The 21,589-nt window shown below is 42.3% G+C and overlaps 2 protein-coding genes across 2 annotated transcripts; both read right to left on the bottom strand.

Annotated features, from left to right (window-relative positions):
- Positions 1-1,298: 1,298 nt before the first annotated feature.
- On the bottom strand, positions 1,299-5,494 carry LOC118414257 (degenerin mec-10-like). Its single transcript, XM_035818219.1, has 2 exons — positions 5,490-5,494; positions 1,299-5,441 (listed from the first exon to the last, which is right to left on the bottom strand). The coding sequence occupies exons 1-2, from the start codon at positions 5,492-5,494 to the stop codon at positions 4,457-4,459; spliced, it is 990 nt and encodes a 329-aa protein (XP_035674112.1). The 3' UTR covers positions 1,299-4,456.
- LOC118414024 lies at positions 5,400-21,275 on the bottom strand. Its single transcript, XM_035817754.1, has 2 exons — positions 19,855-21,275; positions 5,400-8,308 (listed from the first exon to the last, which is right to left on the bottom strand). Exons 1-2 carry the CDS (start codon positions 19,993-19,995, stop codon positions 5,516-5,518), a joined length of 2,934 nt encoding a protein of 977 aa, XP_035673647.1. The 5' UTR covers positions 19,996-21,275; the 3' UTR covers positions 5,400-5,515.
- Between the last annotated feature and the right edge of the window lie 314 nt (positions 21,276-21,589).

Below are 21,589 nucleotides of genomic sequence, written 5' to 3'. Positions count from 1 at the left end.
ATGCAACATTTGTCTTCATCGCACCCATTTAATATGGTAAATCTTTCTGTAACACAATTAACACAAACAGAAGAAGCTTTAAAGCACCTTACGTCAAGCAGATGTAATTTGAAAAGCGGATTCGATCTAATATATGGATTTGGGCAGCTTTTGGGCAGAAAGGTCAACGTTGGTCACGTTATCCTCAGCAAAGGAGACTAAGGGGTCTTTCAATGTACTACTGCACGAAGGTTTCTTGTGTGTAACAGTCGTTCAGAAGGGCAGAAAGGATCATCGGGTGGATGTGGGGAGATTTGGTACGGATTAGCTGCAAAGACGGTCGGATTAGCGAGGAAAGACAACCGGCTAAGGATAATCCCGCTGTTCGAGAGCGAGTTATATTTTTTATGATTTGTATTTGTAAAGATTTACACAATGTTTATATAGTTCAGGGGTCATGTGCTTCTTGGAGAAATATCAAACACAATTAATTCTGTCGTATAGGGAAATCAAAAATTGCATAGAATAACGTTATGTCTTACTTCTATTTCTTTTATATGGCAATCATCGAGCGGATTGGGGCGATTTGGTAGGAGGAAGCTCCAAAGGCGGCCGGATTAGGGAGCAAAGACAGTAAGCTATGGATGTTCTCACTGTGGGAGGGCGAATAATCTTCTTTGTGGTTGATATTTGTAAAGATTTGTATTTCCCCGCGACGATTTCATGTATTTTGTTTCCTTTTCGTACATGTCTGTATAGTCTTAGGGGTTATGCCTTTTGCAATTGGGTATAAATTTCAACTGCAATTCTATCGCATAGCGATACAAAAGATGGATTTAATGCACAATTCATGTATGATAACGTAGTGTAGTTTTTTCCCTCAATGTTCATAGCAGACATGTTATTCTATGACATCATAGATACAGACACCGCCCCCCTCCCCCAACTCACCGGTTAACGATAGGTCAGACTCTGGCAGAGACATATCCAAAATTTAGTCAAGATTCAGACGTATGTCATATGACATGGCATATGACAACCCAACCCAAACAAAAACACATGCCAAAAACATAGGCCTCGTAGACGTAGTCAAATATCATGTCAGACAGTACGTACCCTTGCCTACAAAACAAAAGACTCAATACTTTTTAGCTAAGTTTGGGACATGACGATTTCAAGTTCTAATAGCTGACAGGTTATCCATAGTATAATTTGGTTTTATGCCCCTACTGTCAGCATAATTTCGGTAAGGTTGGTATCAAACTTAAATGATGCACACCGCGCTTTCTCTCATCTAAAACTAACTTTATTATCGATGCATACAGTACAATAACAAATAACAGTTCATCCAATGATAGCATGGCAATTACCGGTTTGACCAATGAGAAAATGGCTGCATGTCCGCCAATACAAATGTATTTGCATATTCATGTCTATTTTGCCTAGCTGTCTACATTTGGAGATGGTCGGCGCTATGATGACCAGCATGAATTGTGGGTAATATATCAAAGGTGAAGACATAAACAAAACAGGTCTGGATATTCACGGCAAGTCGAGACAAAAGTCAAGACTGCTGATGATGTCAAGACCAGAATATGGATGTAGTATCAATAGAACTGTCATGGTCTTCACAAGTCAGGTGTCTTCACCTTTGACCTATTACCCATAATTCATGTCGCTACAAATGCTAACTCGGAATGGTTAGTGACCTTATTTTTTTGGTTAAAATACTCCCTAATGCTGCCCAATGACAAATACATGCATGTTGACCGGTTAGAAAAATATTCGTTTCAAACATTTTCCACAAAATACCCTCGCCGTTTTTTCTCGCCTCTGCTATGTTGGTTGGTTTACATGAGTCAAGTAATTATAAACACCCTATATTGACAAGTATAGAACCCCTGTCACATAGTTCACGACCTTCGGTGTTTGTTTTTCGCCCCAAAGTCACCGAATTTAAAACGACTCGACAGTGTTTTTCACCCGAAAATATACCCCATCACAGTGGACGAGGATTAGAGACCTGTGATATCAGTCGATCCCTAAAAATGTAGCAATTATCGAGAGAACATCGGTCGTAATACTGCTATTTTATGTTATTTAGAGCTTGTATACTCGCCAGCTTATCGATGTTTATACTATGTGACAGGGGCATAATAGCTATTACATCAATGGGGAAAAAGTGCTCAGAATTAATGCGCAACCTCTACCACTAAACGTTATGATTGCAGGGCATGTGATACAACATTATACGAAATACATAACGTTCAGAGATAACGTTATACATATACAGCTAATACGGGTATACAGCAGACACTAGGGGTCGGTACCGGTACAGATAATTCAGATACAGGTTCGTTTCAGGTCCAGAGGATCTGGTCCAGGTCCGGACCTATAATCTAATTGTTTGTGAATGACTCAAAACATTGGTCCATTTCACTACAAAGGAATCTGCCTCTGAAAATGACTATTAGCTCTCCTCTACTTCACTCTTGCTATTTTCTTTGACCAATAAGCCCCAAAACACATGAACGCCAGCCACCGAGGTGCCGGCATGATCTGTTCATTTTCTATTAGATCCGACATTTGGTCCACTGATGATTTTTGTCAGTTCCCGTTTGTCCGGTCCGGGCCAACAAGAAAAACCGGTTTTGCATCGGTACACCGTACCGGTACCCACTCCTAATCAACACGTATCAAGTAAAGCACTTCACGTAAAGTGGTACTTATCTCTTACAATTTACCATCATGGAGTTCCTTTGTTTGTGGACGAAATTATTCCTTCAGTCTGCCTCGATTACAACTGACCCGCTACACTGTTTAGTGTGTTATATTTCCTATCTTTTATGTTATGATTCAGTGGTCATCCCCACATGTGTTACAAAACCGCTGATATCAAACCACCTCATTGATAGGCTCACTATCTGGCAAATTCAACATATTCTTCATCATATGGCCGGAAAACAGATGTTTCCACTAATGACATTTTTACTCATGTCAAATTATTGAAAATTCGTATTCCATAGACTCATCCTGTCCACAAACAAAGTAACCAACTAACAAACGTAAAGTACACATACAATGCCTGACGTCCGATGCATGATACAGGTACGAACACGCACACTGATTGGCTAATACTTAATGACATCACGATCGACATACTTTGGTCACACAGTCTTTGTCTTAAGGATGACGTAGATTATCATTTAGCGCTGCTTTGCAAGGACAACATCATCTTTTTACAATGACCAACGATATAAGGCAATTCTATGCTTTAGATTCTATAGTTTCATTTTCTTTTCTTATTTGCCCGATTGTCAAGTAAATATATTGTACATTTGATGCATATGTATTGTCAAAGTATTGTTCATGATATGCCTTCATATGGAATGAGAAGATTTAAAGTTTTTTGCCTCCTGGCAGCTTTCCCTGTGGGTTGCATTGGGCGTCCAGTTTTAATACGTCCCGCTCTGGATATGGGCGCTGTGGACTTGCCTTTTGGGCGGCAGATACATAGCTTTTGGGGTCGAAAAGAAGCAGTTTTGAGCTCCTTAGCAGCTTGTTTTAATACTGCAAGGAATATTCTTGTAGAAATTGTCATCCATAAGATCAAGCTCAAGTGGTCCAACATGTAAAGACTCATAACATTAAGCCCACACCCCTTCACAACTGCATCGGTACCTCAGTACAGTGTAGAAGCGACTTCTACCGATCACATCTCAAAGTGTTGCCGTTCCAACAGCTACTTAGGACCAAACACCCAGCCGGAGGGCGTTATTCTTGACAGGAGAGTATCTTGAGCAATACCCCCAGACTTCTTCACATTTCTTGAATCTGCCATTTTAACGATCTTAAGGGTGACAATAGCTCAAACCTAGAAAACAGTAGTTGCGAGCAGATTTTCCTCCACAACTATCTTTTACAATAGCGTCATCTGAAAAAATCATGACGAGTCATGATCATATGGAAAGCTTCTCTTAGCTTGTTAAATTCAAGGGCCTATAATCTTCTGCACTTCTTACATCATGAGAGAGTTACTAGTATCTGTACATTGCGTATTTCATTTAGTATATAGGGAGTCAGTAGAATGCATTCCTGAAAGGCCAAACAACATTGTCTTTGGGCCTATTTTCACCCATGAAATCTTTAACAAGGCTAGCTTAGTTCAAAGAATGTAAAAAAAGTCTGGGGATATTAGCTCAAGATACCCTCGTGTCAACACGAAGGTGTAACGCCCTCTGGATGAGTGTTTGATCCTCAGAGGAAAAGGGGACTGGACAAAGTGGGAGATAAATAATTATAAAGCAGAACATTGGAAGAGAAATTTGGGCTTTGTCCATTTAGGAATGTGAGGAATGCATTCTACTGATACCCTATCGATCATTCAAAAATAAATTGTCGAAAATGTTAAAGTACCAGTTACCGTCATTGCCAAAAGTTCTAAAGTTTAGTTGTTGTTGTTGTTGTTGTTGTTCAATCACCTTCTCTTTATGCTTCTTTTGATTTTTCTGCAGAGTAGTCCAAGCAGATCCAGGACGTAGTCGACGAACTCACAAATGGTGATGATAGATACGCCTATGTAAAAGCCCAGTAGACCGCCCATGTCTCCGAGGAGGTTCTCTTCTTTGTAGTTCCACTCTTCCGCGATGCTTTCGTAGTTCAGCTCCTTGTAGGAAATCTCGACCCGGACCAGGTTGTCCCTCACCTCCTGCATACTCCGCGGAAGGTTGTTTCTCCGGATGTCCTGGATCATGTGCAGGTCTCTCAAGATGTACGGAACGAACCGGTCGGACGGCCACAAGGAGGACGAAAGGCTGAGCTCGAATATTTCATCTTTGCAGGCCTGGTCACACTTACATTCGAGTTCCCCTCGCTGGAAACGCTTCCACAAGCCCCTGACGCACGCTTGAACTCGCGATTTAGCGATGTTGCATACGGGGACAGTGGAGTTGGCAAACAACGGGGAGCATTCTCTGATGGCCTTCTTTCGTGTGAGGTCGATCATGTCAGTGGCGCAGTGGCACCGGTTGATGATGGCGCACTGTAAGCAGGTGTTCTCACACATACGCAGGGTGTAGATCTTCCCGCTGTACAGCGACATGTAGTCGTCGTTGTTGTTGGTACAGTCCATCTGTCCGTACGGCCAAGGCGTGCGAGTGATGACCACCTGTCTCACCGAGATGGACGAGGCAGTTCCGGGAGGAGCGTCGATGCCCTCCGTGTCCGGGAAGGCAGTGGAGTTGACCGGATGGAGGGTGACCCTAGCGCCCACCCTTTGTCCGAAGAGACCCAAATATTCTGCTGACTCGGCGTTTAGGGTAAGTTTAAGACCATAGCTAGTTCCTGACCTGGTAGTTGTGCGCACCACTCCATTGGTACCGCTGTTGAATGTGTAGCAGTTGCCGTACCTACAGAAAGAACAGGCGAGATGATAGACTCTATTAGAAACTGGAAAAGAGAACCTATCTCAAGCAGACGACATCCAACAGCAATTAACCGTAAGATAACACGTCATTTTATGGAAAATAAACGAATCTTACTTTGCATCTTGTGACATGATAAAGTCGTCAGGTGAGCATGGCTGTTTGTCGAAGCTACACTGCAGGATGAAGTCGTTCTTCTGATGTCCAAGCTTCCGCAGCTCCTGTCGAGTGGCCGGAGGAAGGATTTCGGACAGGTCACTGTTGTCGGAGGTGTTCGATTTTTCAATGTACCCTCTCCACGCAGCTTTGTCTAAGACCTCGTTTTCCTGCAGTGTGCATTTTCCGACGCCGCAGGATTCCCACGGAACGTCCGGGTCCTTGGTGAAGCACCACGGCCCGCCTGGTCGGCCGTCCGGGTTGCGGCAATAGTCGTTTACGAGACACGCTGCTGGATAGGTGTCACTGGTGACGTTACAGTGTGGGTGTGGGTCATGTCGCGCCCATTGCTGACAGCCTCTTCCAGATTCCGTCGTTCCTTTCGTCCCTCGATAGTTCTCCCCGTTGCCCACGTAGCAGTCCCGTCCCTGGCAGTCCAATGATACGTTCACCACCCCACGCTCGTCCGTGCTCCTAGGATCGGCACACGTCTCGGGGTCGCAGCCGACCAGTTCCATCCTCAGGGTGGCGTACTTGTGGGACAAGAAGTGAGGCTGTAACCTGACGTACCTCGTCAAGATCGGGTAGGCGAAATGCTGGTGGCTCGTTTCACCCAGACGGGTTACGCCTTTGAACAACTCATCCCGGTTACTGCTCTTGTCCATGTACACAATCCACGGACCAGCAGAATCGTTGCTGTACAAAAGCTTGTAGGTTATGATGAAGCCCTTCCGCACCCCTTGCGTCATCAGTCCCGTCACATACATCGGCTTCAGTAAATCAACTTGGAACCACTCATTGCTGCCCAGATTGCTATCTGAAATGGTATCGGCCCACCAGGCACCCCACCCGTTCAAGCGGCCTTGGTATGGCAGCGTGCCGTTTCTACCCATACTGGAGGAAGCAGTGATCTGTTGATCCAAGATTCGACCATCTTCCATACCTAGAGGCTCGCTACAGCCCCTAAATATGTTGGTACACTGTGTTCTTGGTGGTATAGCGATCTTCGCCTCCACATATTGGCAGCAATATGCTGGGAATCTGTCACCAGGAGTAACAGGTATCGGGTTGTAACAGTTCGGGCCTGAGCTGCACTTGGTGACGATGACTTGGTAGGTGCCGTCTCTGGTGTCGGCTGCCCAACCGAAGTCTTCAATCGGGGTATCTCTGCGATAAGCTGTCACCAGCTGAGAGAGAGTGCAAAGCTGAAGGCCTTGTCGATCACAGGAGTTTGATGCATCATCTTCGTCTTGAAACCGGTCATTAAAGATGGCAATCATTGGTGAACAGCAATGAGATTTATTAGTGCTTTCAGGTTGGTCGTCCAAGTAAGCCACACGTTGCTGATAGCATTCCGTATCGTTGCTCTCTTCACACCGTTCGCCAAGGAGAGCAATTCTACCGGGGTGCTTCACCCAGCCCCAGTTGTCAAATCGGATTCCTGCTTTGTGTACGTCTACCAATCGTTGGATGGGGCATAATTTAAAGTTCTTTGATGAGCATGTGTCGGCAGCGCGGTTTTGCAGAGAAGAGTCCACGTCTTGGAATGCGTATGTTTGCTGACAACAGTATGCTGGCATGTTTCGTCTGGTCTTCAGTACGTAGCCGTACGTGAACTGGTAGCACATCTTTTGTGGTCGGCAGCCGCACGGACTGAGGTGTGCTTGTCTCGTCGGATCACTGACAAAGCCCCATGTCTCACCCCGAAACCCATCCGTAAAAATCTTCTTGAGCTGTTGAGGCCAGCACAATTGAAACCCTTGATCATCGCAGGCCTGTTTTGCTTGCTGATGATCGGTGAAGGTTTCGTCGGTCACGATGAACTCCTTGTTACAGCAGTACAGGAATCCCTCAGTCCCCGCACGAGGAGTGTGTGGGAACATGCCATCGTAACATTCATCCACGACGTTCTCATAGCGAGGTCCACATTCGGACTGAAGAGTGACGTCCCATCCGGGACGACTGAAGAAACGCCAGGAGTTGCCTTGCTCCAGCGGCAGCGGATCGCGGATGCCTCTAGCGTGCGCCGTTCGGAGTTGATGGTATGAACATAGCTGCATGCCTATTTGAGCACAGCCCTCGGAGGCATTGTCCATCGAGTGCTTGACGTCCACACAAACTATATCTACCCCACTCACGGGAGCCTTGGGGCAGGGGGAAGTAGCTCTGGTTTTCCGTTTCAGCATCTGACGTCGTTTTTCCAGCATCTGCATCGCGGACTCCGGTCCGTCTGAATCTGTCGATCTCCTGGATCTATTTGTCGCATCTAGGCCATCTAGCGGTCCGTCCTGGCTGTCCATCTCCAGGAAGTCAACCGATCCGATAGTTTCGTCGTCGATCTCTATGAGGGGCTCGAAACGTGATCCGTTCAACTTCGACTTCCTGAGTCTGTTCTGATTGCAGACGGTTACCGAGGGGAACACGAGCCTGTTGTTCACGACGATGTTGACCTTGACCTGCACGGGATATAACATGTATTTGGTCAACAGTCTGCTCCCCTGCCACATGGTCAAGGCGGCAGCGGTCAGCACGAGCGCGAGCCACATCAGGCGAGCCGCCGTGGACTGCGCCGACCCGATACGGTTCAGTCCGTGACATGTCGTGGCGTCACAGAACTGCTTGCTCAGCTGTGAAACCGTCTGTTTCCCTTTCTTGTCATTCGACGATTTCTCTTCATTTGCCTTCGTATTCCCTGGTACACTGGAAGGTCTTGGATGTTGAAGAATCACTTTCGGCCTCGGTATTCCTTGCTGAAAGGACAAAGCAAGATACAATTATACAATATGAAGGCTGTGAAAAACCTGAATACTTTGTTGAGTTGAATGACAAGATGGCGTCCGGAGGTGTACGTATGCTGTGAGGACTCCACATCGTACCACGAAATTTGAACTCTTTCTTCACTGTGAGCCTTACCCACTACAACACCACATTGACCACTTCATCGATCCGCGAGATAAAACGAATCTCAGAACGCATGGATTCCCAAATGTCTTTGAACATTTAAAATGTCTTTGACTGTATGATTTGGATTGTAAACGTTCTCTATTTCGTGTATAAATGCGCCCCATTACGCAACTACTCTTCTGGTGCGAGCCGGCTGACCTCCGCAGAGCGACGTTTCAAAGTGGGCTTGAGAAGGCGATACGCCGACGTATTTGCCGTTTTTCAATATTTTGTGGCTTGTATGTACTCTGAACTCGAACATATCCGTTTTTGGTATTCCTAAAGTGCACTCTACTTCATGTTTTTCCGCGTCGAAGCCAGTCACCTTCTGGCCCTTAACAATAAGAAACTCTATAGGCGGAAAACTGTGTTCTGCTACCTTAAGTGACTACCGGCTAGCCTGATTAAAATCGCGCTCCTAGCGGCCAGCCTTACAGTTGCCACCATCTAGAGGAGGCCATTAACCCCAGCCAGCGAGAGATTGTGTAAACCCAGGCTAACTACGTATACCGGCCACCTGCGCAAGACTCATTCTCTGTTGATTCGTTTCGTGATTACGTTTTGACAGCTGGGGCTTCACAATGTTATACAATTATCACCACAGGGGACTTTAAAGCCAAACACGCTTGGTGGCCTCTTGACCCTAACACGTCAATTGGTTCAAAATGGACTTCTCAGAAATGTTGAGTCTTAAGTATAAAGCAAATGATGAAGGAACCGATGTGCGATTTAACTCGCTCGCATTCGCTAATTGATATCTTATTCGCAGATGCTTCCAATTTAGTCCTATCAGCCTCTGTGCTTTCTCCTCTGTCTGGGTGCCACCATTGCCCCATCATCATTAATTCTAACTTATCTATTAAGCTCCCAAGTTAATCTATTAAGCTCCCATATTCCGAACAGTCTGGGGCTACACCAAAACTGATCAAGCCATTCTTGCAAAAACCTGTACAGACCCAAATGGTTTGAAGTTTGCCAATGCAATACCGTTGACGAAACCAATAACATGTCAGTTAACCTTATTATTGAGACTGAAAGTAAATGTGTTCCACACAGAAACATCACTGTTATACCCCGCGATAAGCCCTGGATGTCGCCCAGCTGCGAAGACTAATGAACAAAAGAGATAAGATACACACAAAAATGTTAATTGTTTGACAGTCTCTCATTCTGGGCCTCCTATCGTAAAATAAGAAATAAAACTCGTTAAATAAATCCTTTATCACTCTACCACTGGCAGAAAAATATTTGGCATGGTGGCACATTGTTAAGTACGTTGTTACAAGGGAAAAATTCTCGGCCTCACCCAGAAATAATAATCACAACTCAAGGCAGAACTTAACTTGTATGAAGCCTTTTATCAATACCCTCTAAATTTCAAATCATTGCAGTCATTACTTTCCAGGTCACGTCTTCTTGAAAATCAGTAGGTAAGTGGCGAGAGAAACAAGGGTGAATTGTGATCAGACATGTGTGGGTCGAGTTCTCCATGCTGTAAATTCTTTAAAGACATTGCCAAAATGTTTGATAATGATTCCATTCGCATTTCAAGTAAAAAGAAGCGTGTGACTGGCTTTAAGCAGCGCAAGTTAACCTGCGCACCTCTGGCGTCCATGTTTTTTTCTCCTTCTTGCTCTTACCTACCGTTACTGGGTGTCGCCTGCTAATGATCATAACAATGAGTTTTTTTTAACCTCCTTGATCATAATAACTTGAATTTCGGTACACATTCATAAAAGACTTTATACTTGACAACTAGGGTTCGAAATCTGAGTTGTGCTTATAATTTCTAGGTGAGGCCGAGGACTTATTTATCACCCCTGTAATAGATCTAGACTCAGTTCTAGATTCAACAAATACTTTTCTCTCCAGCCAGTAATTGACGACGCTAATGCCTGCCTACTGCGCTTTGATTATCTGACTGGTGTACATCTTTTCGATTTTGAAACCTCAGCTGCTGAGGTAGAATTGTATATTTCTGAGATAGATATCTCCAAAGCGTATGGATGGGACAATGTTGCTAACCGTTTCTTAAAACTTGTTTGCCCTTATATTGGCATCAAGGATTGATATTTAAGCTACAACGAAACAGGGTGGTAGGGCCAATTCTTGACTGGTTCCACAGTTATTTACACGGTAGAATTGATACCACATTTTGGTTTTGACTCCACTCACTACGATCTACGCAACAAACAAAATAGTCATATACCCATAACGATATGTGATACAAATCGTTTCAAAAGATCTCTTGTTCGCTACGCTACTTACCATTGGAACAACCAGACTATGCCGAGCCGATCGCTCGTTGAGCCTTCACTATTTAAAAGCATGTCAGTCAGAACAAAATTGATCAAATCTGTGCGCCCCGGCCCGTCCTTCTTCTTTTTTTTTTACTTCGGTCCCCCGTTACCCCTGCGCTTTACTCTCATGTTTTTGTCTTGGTACCCACAGTTTAAATCAGAATTTGCTCATGCATCCGTAATCTTGTTGTTAGCCCAGCTTGAACTTGTGGTAACCCATGTGAAAGCATTTGTCACTTTCTGCTACACTGCCCAAACGACACTCATCAACAGAGAGCTTCCCTCATCGGCAATTAAAAAAAAGACGGGTGGGTTTTGATATGGACAATCTTTAGTAGTTGCATTTAAATGGTCTTCCTTTCTGTCCTCGGCCAAAATCTCCAAATATTAATGTATGTGCAAACCTCCTTGGTGCAAACTTTCTTGGTAACGTTAGATACCAATTGCTTCGATACCGAAGACTTTTCATTTGTAAATTATGTCTCGATGCTTTGCTTATTTGTTCTTTTGTTTTGTCTTCATGTATTTATTTACCCATGTGCTTGTATTCGTCATCGGTGGAGGAACTAGTCTAATGTATGTTACGACTTGAGTGTGTCGCCACCCATGCCACCATGTTTTGTAAATATATGTTGCAATAAAAAACAATACAAAGGAAAATAAAGGAGATTGAGTAGTTTTGCTTCATTTGCTCAAAAGAATATTTCTCTCGGGGTTACGCATGTAAAGAGAGTTTAATTCAAGTGCATAACATGCAATTGTTTTCAGATCTGTTCACCTGTTGCAATTGAATATTCCACTGCCTTATCCATGGCAGGGGGTGGAAATGTAAAAGAAAAGTTACGTTAAGTGCAAACTTCGTCACATATAACGTTAAAGAAATGACGAGGTTATTCATTTCAGTAACGCTCTGCCGATAAAAATATAAAACAGCCCAAGATAAACTAGAAACTTGAAACGTTTTCATTGCACACAATACAAGTAACCCCCATAACTTAAGTGGACGAATCTGCACAATGGCCTGCTGGGATAGCACCCTTAGTGAGTAAACTTTCCGGATATTTTTGTGTTTTTGGAACCCAAGACTCAAGTACCTCCCTCACACCGTATCAAATGTCCCTCCCGGGGACCCATATGTCACTGTAGTGGAACTGACAGCCCAAAGACATCGCTAACAGAGCTAAAGAACGTGACTGAGACTCTGGTTCACATTAAAACTTCATGATGTGGTTGTCGAGTGAGCCATGACAACGGGACAGCGTCGCGACTTTCCGGGCAAGTTTGTTTTGGTGGGACAGAAAATGGCGGTTTGATTTGACAGCGTATCTTCTGAGTTCTACATTTTCTATAGTGCGTTTGACATTGATATGAAACAGTGTAATGCAATATGACAACTGCTCACCCAGAGAGGAACTGGACACAACTTCAAGAGGGGTAAGTGTACGCCCCCCTCCCCCTAAATCACACATACTTCTTTACCATTCAGCCAAGTTATAGCTCACAGACTAAAATGTGTGCCTTGTTTAACAGTTAAGTCAAAATATCGCCTAACGATGCCATAGCTATTAGATGTACCATATGTTCAAAAGACAGGAAGATACATCGTCCATCTGTGAGGTATGAAAGCCCAATGCGTTTCAAAACTAGAAAATGCTGGGGAAAAAATTATCATTTTGTCTGTGTAGCAAGTTTGAAGATTTTGTTTTGATACAGACCACTTTCAAGGAAAATCACTTACAAACTAAGGTTATATCACAATTGAGGGGTGCAGATTCTCAAATGTGATTATTCAAATTGCCATGCCATGAAATGATGCATGCACACATCAGTAAGTCCCAAGGGATTTGTGGATGTGACATCTTGAGTTTACTGTGGTGCTGTACACTAACGTTTGGATTACTACACTGTAATACACGTTATGTTATAAAACATTAGATGATGTCTGCTCTGTGCACTGTTTTCCCAGATATTGTATTTGTCAGGTTTTACAGTTGTTTTAATCTACCCTGTGGTATGGTCAACTTTAAGTTTCAACTCTGCTACCAAGGACGTTTCATATAACGTCCTTGCTGCTACAAAGCTCCCACCCAGCCTTTTAAGGACCTGTGAAACAAGAAGGGAGTAGAAACAAACAGAAACAATATATACAAATATCCAGGTAACTCTTCCCCCTGTGGTTTACATTGTGAATCCTACTGGATTCGTCAACTCAGAACACTACATCCAGAGGGCCTGAACCAGGAGTCCTTAGAGATCATAAGGGTTTGAAGAGCAGTATCTCCTCATGACCTTCACCCAAAGAACACTCTTCCCCTGTGTCTGTCTCTTCTCTGAGCTGACACCTGTTTTTCCCAGTTGAATTACTAGTAGATGATTATGTAAAGCAACAAAGGAGAGGCTAGGTCTAGACTTGGATGGAACTGTACTAGTACCTATGCAACTTTTAAATTATTGATAATTCGTATGAAGTTTTACATGTTGGGTTTTCCTCAGAGCGAGAGTATATATTTTGTATTATATAAGAGTTTTTCTGATTTTACTTAGTCAAGTTAGTGCTCAATTCTGCTTCATTCTACTGAGACAGGATTTAGTCTTTCTGTAGTCTGTAGAACAGTATTGTCTAGTGTTTTAGTTTCTTCAAATACATGTACAGGAAAACTTGACTTTGAGACCTGGGCTTTTCCAAATGCACGTACAGTGTACCAGTTAACAGTCGTACTGGGCGCTATTGTCAAAACGAATAACAAGATTAGCAACCATGCATCAACGTTGAAAAGAGCCATTTGCCATCATGCATTATTCATCAAAGAGTAAAATGGACAGGTATAGCTCCCACCAAAAAATAATGAGCACGCACAGGAGGTACGTATCCGCCCATGGAAGCCACCAATTAGAAGTCCTCTTCTGTCGGCGGATTGAACATTCAATGAACAATTTGTGCCATGCAATTGTATTGAGCGATGATCTTTTCTGGTCACCCTAATTGTATTCCTGTTGTATGCAATGATTGAGGTGTCATAAAGAATTCATGACAGTTTGAATCTTTCATACAACTTACGAGTCACGCAATACTGCATTTGGTAAGCGGCTCTAATCTATGTATGCATGCCACCAATTGGTAAAATATTGCCTTTTTTCCTGACAAGCTTCAAGGGTCTGAAATTGTGCCAAATCTATACAAATGATGGAAATTATAGTAATTTAACATTTTAAGGCACGCTATGTTGCAATACGTCAAAAAAACACAATGTGTAAGTTCATGAATAAATTGTGCAGGAGCAACAAACACACCTATACATGTATAGCTTGATGGTGCCGTATGTGTAGAAGTGTACTGCTAGATCTGGCTTAGAACTTGAACATTTCCTAAAATTTATGATCAAATGGTCAAAATTTGCATGGCAAAGAAGCTTTGTACCAGTACTAGTGCTGTCAGGAGCTGAGGCGTAGGAGTACTTTTTGGTGTGTATTTGTTTCTTATAACATGTATCAGATAATGTCTAAGATCTAGATCTAGAGTAGCATAGAATAGTCAGATTTGTATTACAAATGCAGCCAGATGTGATGTTTCTTTGGTGGTTGGTGGAATTTTTTTTTTTGGGGGGGGGGGGGTCATTATTTCAGGATGCAACATGCATGGAAATGCTGTATCGTGAAGAATCTCAAAGGTTTTGTTTTTTTACCTTTCATGATTTGAAACTTAATGCCAGGCCCTACAGTTAAGGGAGGTGTCTTTACTGTTCTGGATTTGCATTGAAAGGCATTTGGGTATTGACTTTTAGCCACAAACACAACACCGACGTAGCCATGTTTGGCCTCGTACAATGTAGCAGCTTGTTTGGTTCTTGCAGCCCTCCAGTTACTAGTATTTGGCCTTTTGAAGCTATTGAGTCTAACTGTCTTCACAGACTAGAATATTGTACCAGCAGTCATGGATTTTGTTGGTTAGAATGTCAAAGGTACAGAGGGACACAGTCAAGAACTTGTTCTCATTGCAATGATGGGAAAATTCCCCAACATCTAAATACATGTTTTATCTAGACAGCCTCTAATACTCCATTGTAAAGAAATTCACAAAGGAACGCTACATTTAAGTGGCAACAAAAAAGCTTTCAATCCCACTCACACTTTATAGTCTCTTTGTTACTTTCATGTATTCTGTGTCTGGCACTAGTCTCATAAATGCAAGATGGCTAAAAATCAAGATGAAGTATGCTGTATATTAAGTAATGCCCGTATATTCGGCAAGTAATAATTTGTTACGGTTTAAAGAATTATCACACATTCAGTTCAAAAGATATCAGTCTTATAAACCCAGAGTAGACTATCACAGGATTTGGTACCTGTTTTCATGATCAAGGTTGTTGGAGTTTAGGTTTAGGGTTAGCATTACTAGAAGGGTTTGCATTTAACTCTGGGTTAGCCTTTTGGTGTCAGATAACTAGTTATAGCCAGCCAACACCCTGTGCCTGTGAACCAGAAACGGTACACCAAATTGCAGGTACTCCGGTTATGACAGGTTCTTTATAATTGACAGATTTGTAAGATGTAGCAGCATAACAGCAACTATGAGGGTCACAGGAACATTGGTTTTTCTACGACGTTTCACATCTTACTTTCAGGTTGAACCGTGTGCGGAAGGAGCTGGGAGGAGGGAAGCCACATGCCTCGCTAGAACCAGAGGACAAGCCTGCCAGAGTCATGTCAGCTGGCAAACATAAACACATCTACCCATCCAGGAGAACACCTCCACAGCTACCACAGCTAAGGTACATGTATAACAATCAAACGCATTGTTTCCTTGGTCAGCCATAGTTGAAATTTGTCTCTCAACTCATTTTCATTTAATGTTCTGATCTGAGTTTTATCACACATTGACTCAAGATTCCTTTGAGGGGGAAAAAACTGATAGCAAGATTATTTTTGCCAAGATAGTTACACTATACTAAGTCTAGCATCATGAAATGTTTTTGTCAGTCATCCAATGCCATTCAAGAATAGATCTATGATACTAGTACTTGCTTGGTGTGTGCATTTTATTTGTCAGGAAAGGAAAGTTTAAATTTTGTGTATAGATCACCATCCGTGGTACTGCAGTAGAACGTCTGGTTTTTAAATCTTGTGTTCTGGACATCCTATATGGTTATGATCTTTTGATAAATACCTCTTGGGCTCATAAAGAAGTTGTACATGTATAATCCAGCAGCTAGCTAAGAACTTCAAGCCTTATTAGGGCTTATTTCCTTTGACTTGGGACATTTGAGAAAGAGAGGAACATCAACAGATACTTATTAAAACAAGGCCAGTTAATCCACCGTTGTTGCTCAAAGTAAGAAAAGGGTCATTGCCTTTCAAGGTTCTAGAGAATTTTCTTGAAAATGTGGCCTTTCTATTTTTCAAATTGGAATGGGTGTTGTCCTTAGTTCTGAATCATTCATGAATGTGTTATTAAAAGAGTAACATTTTTTCTGGGGCCTCAGTGACACAGAAAAAAGATCCATGGCTGTCAATTGTAAAACTGGAAGATTCAGATAGAATCAGTAGTTTCAGAGTCAAGCACCTGGTTCTGCTCATGATGATTTGATAATAGTAGCACAACAATCCCTACCAAAGATGAATCGTTCCAGACTTTCTGTCTGATGAGGTTGGTAATATCACAACCTTAGCGGCATTTCCCTTTGACTGGCACCTTTTATGTTCAGAGTCATGCCAAGGGCAATGTGGCAAAGTTAAGTCTGGCTGATCCAACTGGGGTGAGCTCAGGTCGTGATGCTTTGACAGTCTTAGATTGTAAGGAAAACTTCTTAGTGTACCTCAGGGCTAATTTATGAGCTCGTTATTTTTTGATAAGCAGTAAGTTCAGGAAAAGGTCATGGATAAAGGGTAAAGTCAATAGTTAAGCCGTCACAGTCATTTCTTTGAATCTTCTCTGCATTCCTTTGCCAACAAGGTTACATGTATGTTTTTGTCAGTGTTCATTTAGAAGGATGTTTGCATTTATCTCTTTGCAACACATTTGCATTGTACTGAGACAAAATCATTTGGCAAAGGATTGAGACTGTAGAACTCCAGTTGTGACATATTTCACTTTGTTTGAGGTTATACATAATGCAAATTAGGACGTACTTCCTATAGTTAGGCCACACCAATATAATCAATAGTGAGTTTTCATAACCTCACTATTATAACAACTGTTGTTTATCTGAACAGGTTAAGTACTCCCCCGGAGTATTACAGTGATGATGACCTCCGGAGAGGGAGACGCAAAGTTGTTCCTCCAGTAAAACCGAAGAGGGATGCTTTCCAGAGGTAAGAAAAGCTCATACAGGATTTTTTCTGGCGGGGAGAAAAATATGCACCAGAAGAATAAGCAGATTTTTGATGCGCACGTTTTTCACACAAATCTTTTCACACAAAACCTCAACCCCATGTGAGGAGAGACCTAAACTAGAAAAACAACATTTTTGCAAAAAAGCAGAATGTTTTCCCTCTAGCCTTGTGTCAAGCTACTCGCATACAATACTATATAATCAGGCTCACCCAAAAGTAGTGTGTGCGAGTGAAAAAAAAAAGAATTGGGTCTATGAATGGGGATGTCTGAGTGATAGACAGCCCAGGCAGCCAGGCCTGGTGCACAGCCCATCCTTTTCAGTAAACCTTTTCTGCTTGGAGGAAGAACATACAATGTACCAGCAAAAACAATATGTTTTCCCCTTTGAAAAATGGGAAAACATGATAATCAAGATTTATTCTAATTGTGATAAAAATAGCTCAGACAAAGTGCATAGTCTTTAAGAAAGACATTTTATGTCACTAATGCAAAAGGTACAGATTGATGAGGCAGAAGAGACGGGATGAGTAGTCAGTAATCTCTGATTTATACATGGCATATAGCTAGCTTCTCAGATTAGATAAGGTAGATGTCAGACGTCCATGTTGTAAGCCACAACAGGTGTCAGCCAGTGTATGTATGTCATGAGTAATTGTTGTATAACCAGGCTTTTAGCCAGGCATGGGTCATGGCATCAGGTAGATGGGCTTTTCACTGGGAGAAGATCCTCTGACAAGCATGAAATTCTGATTGACCAGGAATACCACTAGGTCACTAGATGCTACTGTGACCTCTTTCACAGTAATTACCCCTAAGATACCTTGGAATGCACCATTTTAACTTAAAATTCTCAAAAAATCTGCACCATGGAAGTCGGATGCCCCTGGACCCCCCTACAATAGTCGGGCCTACAAACATTGTATAGCACTTACTGTGACTCTAGAAATTTAGATTCCCTATGATAAAATCCTAGCTAAAAGCATGTTTATCACAGAAATTTTCATTTGATATGCAGTATAGTCAATCTGATTCTCAGTGACGGTATTCTGTTTCATATTCATTTTCAACCTCAATGTTTTTTGTAGGAATTGTAAACATATTAATTATATGATTCAGATTGTATAGAATATCTGTTGAATACGTGGTCTATGCTAAAATAGCTCTTTGCAACAAAAAGTAACGTAAGAGTTTACATAATAAGGACCCTCTGCTAAACTTGAAGTATCTTACCCAACCAGCGATCACTTTTTTAAGTAACAATGTGGCACTCATGCCCCATTGACAACCAAAGTTGATGATGAATCCTCCTCACACAAGGCAAAATTAGACTGTAAAGTACAAATCAAACCATTTAGAAAAACTGGGCATCTCTAAGCATCTTTTATTTAATGCATCTGTATCAAATTTTTTTAAAAATCATGTTTTGTATATATTGTATCTCAATTGAATAAAATGTTCTCTTTTCAATTGATGTTATTCCATTTAACAATGTGCTCTATCATTCTATGGTAATTTCATTGCAACATTGTCTTACTTATTACAATGTACAGGCATAAGTCTATTACCATATATATTACATGTACTGTTTACCCAGTCAACCAACACATTTTTCTGTTGCAACCACACCCCTTCAGCAGCCACTTTTCTTCAGTCTCTAGTTTTAACCAAGACACACACATGATGTGTGCTGTTGTACACAAGTAATGATCCCGGAATTCTCCTCAGGCCTGTGTCAGATGAGGACAGTTACGACAGTGGGGAATCATCCGACGAAGATCGTGCCTACCCGTACCACAATGGCCCCGCCCCTCCCCAACCCTACCCCTACGGATACTACCAGCCACCCATGGTGTATCCCGCCATGCCGGCCTTCTACCCCCAACCCCAACCACAACCCCACCACCAAAGAAGTAAGAGACGGGACCGAGGGAAAAGCAAGGCAAAGGGGAGATACCGTCCACAGGATAAAGGTGATACAAGAGTTAAGCACCTTGGCAGTCGGAGAGCGGCAGAGACACATAGAAGCCACCGCGACGCCGCAACGCATACCGTAGAGGAGCGGGGGATACAAGCGGATGAGTCGGATACCGTCCAGGATGCGAGGGCACTGTCCAAGTTCAAGGCGAAGGAGTCGTTGAACTATACCCCCATTGTGAACGATTTTGCAGATAAAAAGACAAACTATCCAAAGGCAGCAGGGGGGAGAATGGACCCGCTGGAAGTAGGTTACCTCAGACCAAAGCAAGCGGTCTACGATACTGCAAACTTGTACGCACATCGGAGACCGTCCCCTCAACTGGGCACATCACTGTACCCTTATGATCCAGCATTGGACACTTATAAGGTACGTTTTACTGGTAATTGCTATTGCATGTCTTTTTTCACCAGGCCCTGCCATACATTATTCCTAATACCGAGCCTGAATTGAATATCTTGCCAAAATACAATATATTTACATATGCATTGTCCAAAAATTTGCCTGCAAACTGCCGGTTGGTATTTTGATACCGTATGCCCAAACCTCACCAATGTTGATTCATTGCAATAATCCAATTCAACATACATTCTTTTCTCCTGGCTTCCAAACCATACAGTTTTCCTTTACTAGGAATCTGTAGCTTTATCCATGTACATTTTTGTAACATGCATGTATAGATGTGGCAATCAGTAGAGTTTTTCCATTATATAAGATACTTGTACATGTATGTATCCAAACACGTACCTGCATCTTGGCTTGCGTGCCATTCAGCTTGTTGTTGATGTTCCTTGTGACATCTAAACTGTCGGGAGCATCTCTAAGGGACGAGACTCTGTATATATCGTTGAATTTGTACGCATCTATTCGTTGATCCCTTGAGTCCATTGTAAAACCCTATACCTGCACAGGATACTTAGTTTTACGATAGCTAGCTTAACAGTTACACTTCCTACAAGCTAATTTTGATGGATACCACCAAGCTAGGCGTGGTTGGAGTCTGCTCACGTTCCGTTCAACTGCAACTTTTCAAATGCGCTCGTAAAGCTCGGATTTTCCGTTTCAGTGGGAATCGATCTGGTGTCTTGGACACGTCATTAGACAGGGCAAAAGAAACGAATAGGTTGTCATCACCTTTCTTTGTGGTGACAGTTGGTCAGTCTGGGTTGTTCAAGTGTGAGGTATCCATGTCAGGCTTTATTTTGTGCCATTACCGTCAATAGACTTTGCTGCAAATGCAAGTACATTGTACTAGACTAAGTATAGAAGGTCAAAATATGTCTTAGACGGAAAAACAATGGTCACTTAGGCTTAGGACTGTTCTTGAAAGCTTTGATGTAATATGTAGTATTAGAGGTACTTCCTTGCCAATTGCACGCAACAATGCCTTGGGGAAGAAAATGGCCTGAATCTTATTTTCCCATTACCACACATGGCTTGTCCTTTTGAAGATGACATCATTAAAAGCCCATTAATGGCCATTATCGTCCAGTCAATTTGTCGTTTTCATTTCATAATGCCCATTTCATGTCACTCGTAAAAACTAGGCCAAGGAACATCGGATTCCATGAAACACCTGACTGACTTGCAACAAGCTGTCTGATTGGTTGATATCCCTAATCAATTTTTACTTAAAGTACCAGTACAGTCCTAAGGTACTTACTAGAAAGCTAAGCTGCAGAACATCCTATAATATGTTGATCGACTTCTAGACTTAATCCACTGATGGATCCCTTACAGTATTACGTTGACTCTGCAGCAATGTCCCAGGGCACCAGTAAGACCTTATTAACCTACAGTATTAACCAAGCACACCTTCAGGTAATTGCTGCGTAATGGCAAGTAAATCCTTGGAATACCTGTTTTTAATGACAGGTTTAGCTATTTCAAGCAATAGAGTGTACATTTTTGAAGGGCACTGGCACTGTAACACTAATTCAAAAGACCTTTTCACATGTACATGCTTGCCCCCCAAGTCCCCCTGGGAGGTATGTTGTATGTGGTACAAATGTATGTCATAGTTTATAGAATGTTCATTCAGGAACTGCGTATTCTTTTTAGTACATTTAGGGTACAAGGAGAGTTTGCTTGGACAAGTAGGTGATAATATGTTCTAAAATACTTACTTGTGTGAAGTTTTTGGTAACTTGAAATTGGTTGGGAAAGAAAAATATAAATGTCTATGATGACAAAAAAATTAAACCACAATAACAGCCTTCAACGTTTTGGGCGGGGAAATGGAATGACTTCGAATTCATCCCATGCAAACAGTCAGGCTCGTTCTCATTTAAATGTCGAAATGATGTCGCCTGACTTTACGAGGTCTTCATTTTAAAAGTATTTTGAAGTATTTAACCAATTAAGGCAATTCAAATTTCCATCCTCACTTAACTGTAACACACATGTTGGATGGCAATAAACAGTAACATAACCGCTGCCTGTTTCAGTACATCCATCCCGACCAGCACAAACCGTCCTACAG

This window comes from Branchiostoma floridae, chromosome 1 (assembly GCF_000003815.2).
Source record: "Branchiostoma floridae strain S238N-H82 chromosome 1, Bfl_VNyyK, whole genome shotgun sequence".
Taxonomy (NCBI): Eukaryota; Metazoa; Chordata; class Leptocardii; order Amphioxiformes; family Branchiostomatidae; genus Branchiostoma; species Branchiostoma floridae.
This window is presented reverse-complemented; position numbering and strand designations above follow the sequence as displayed.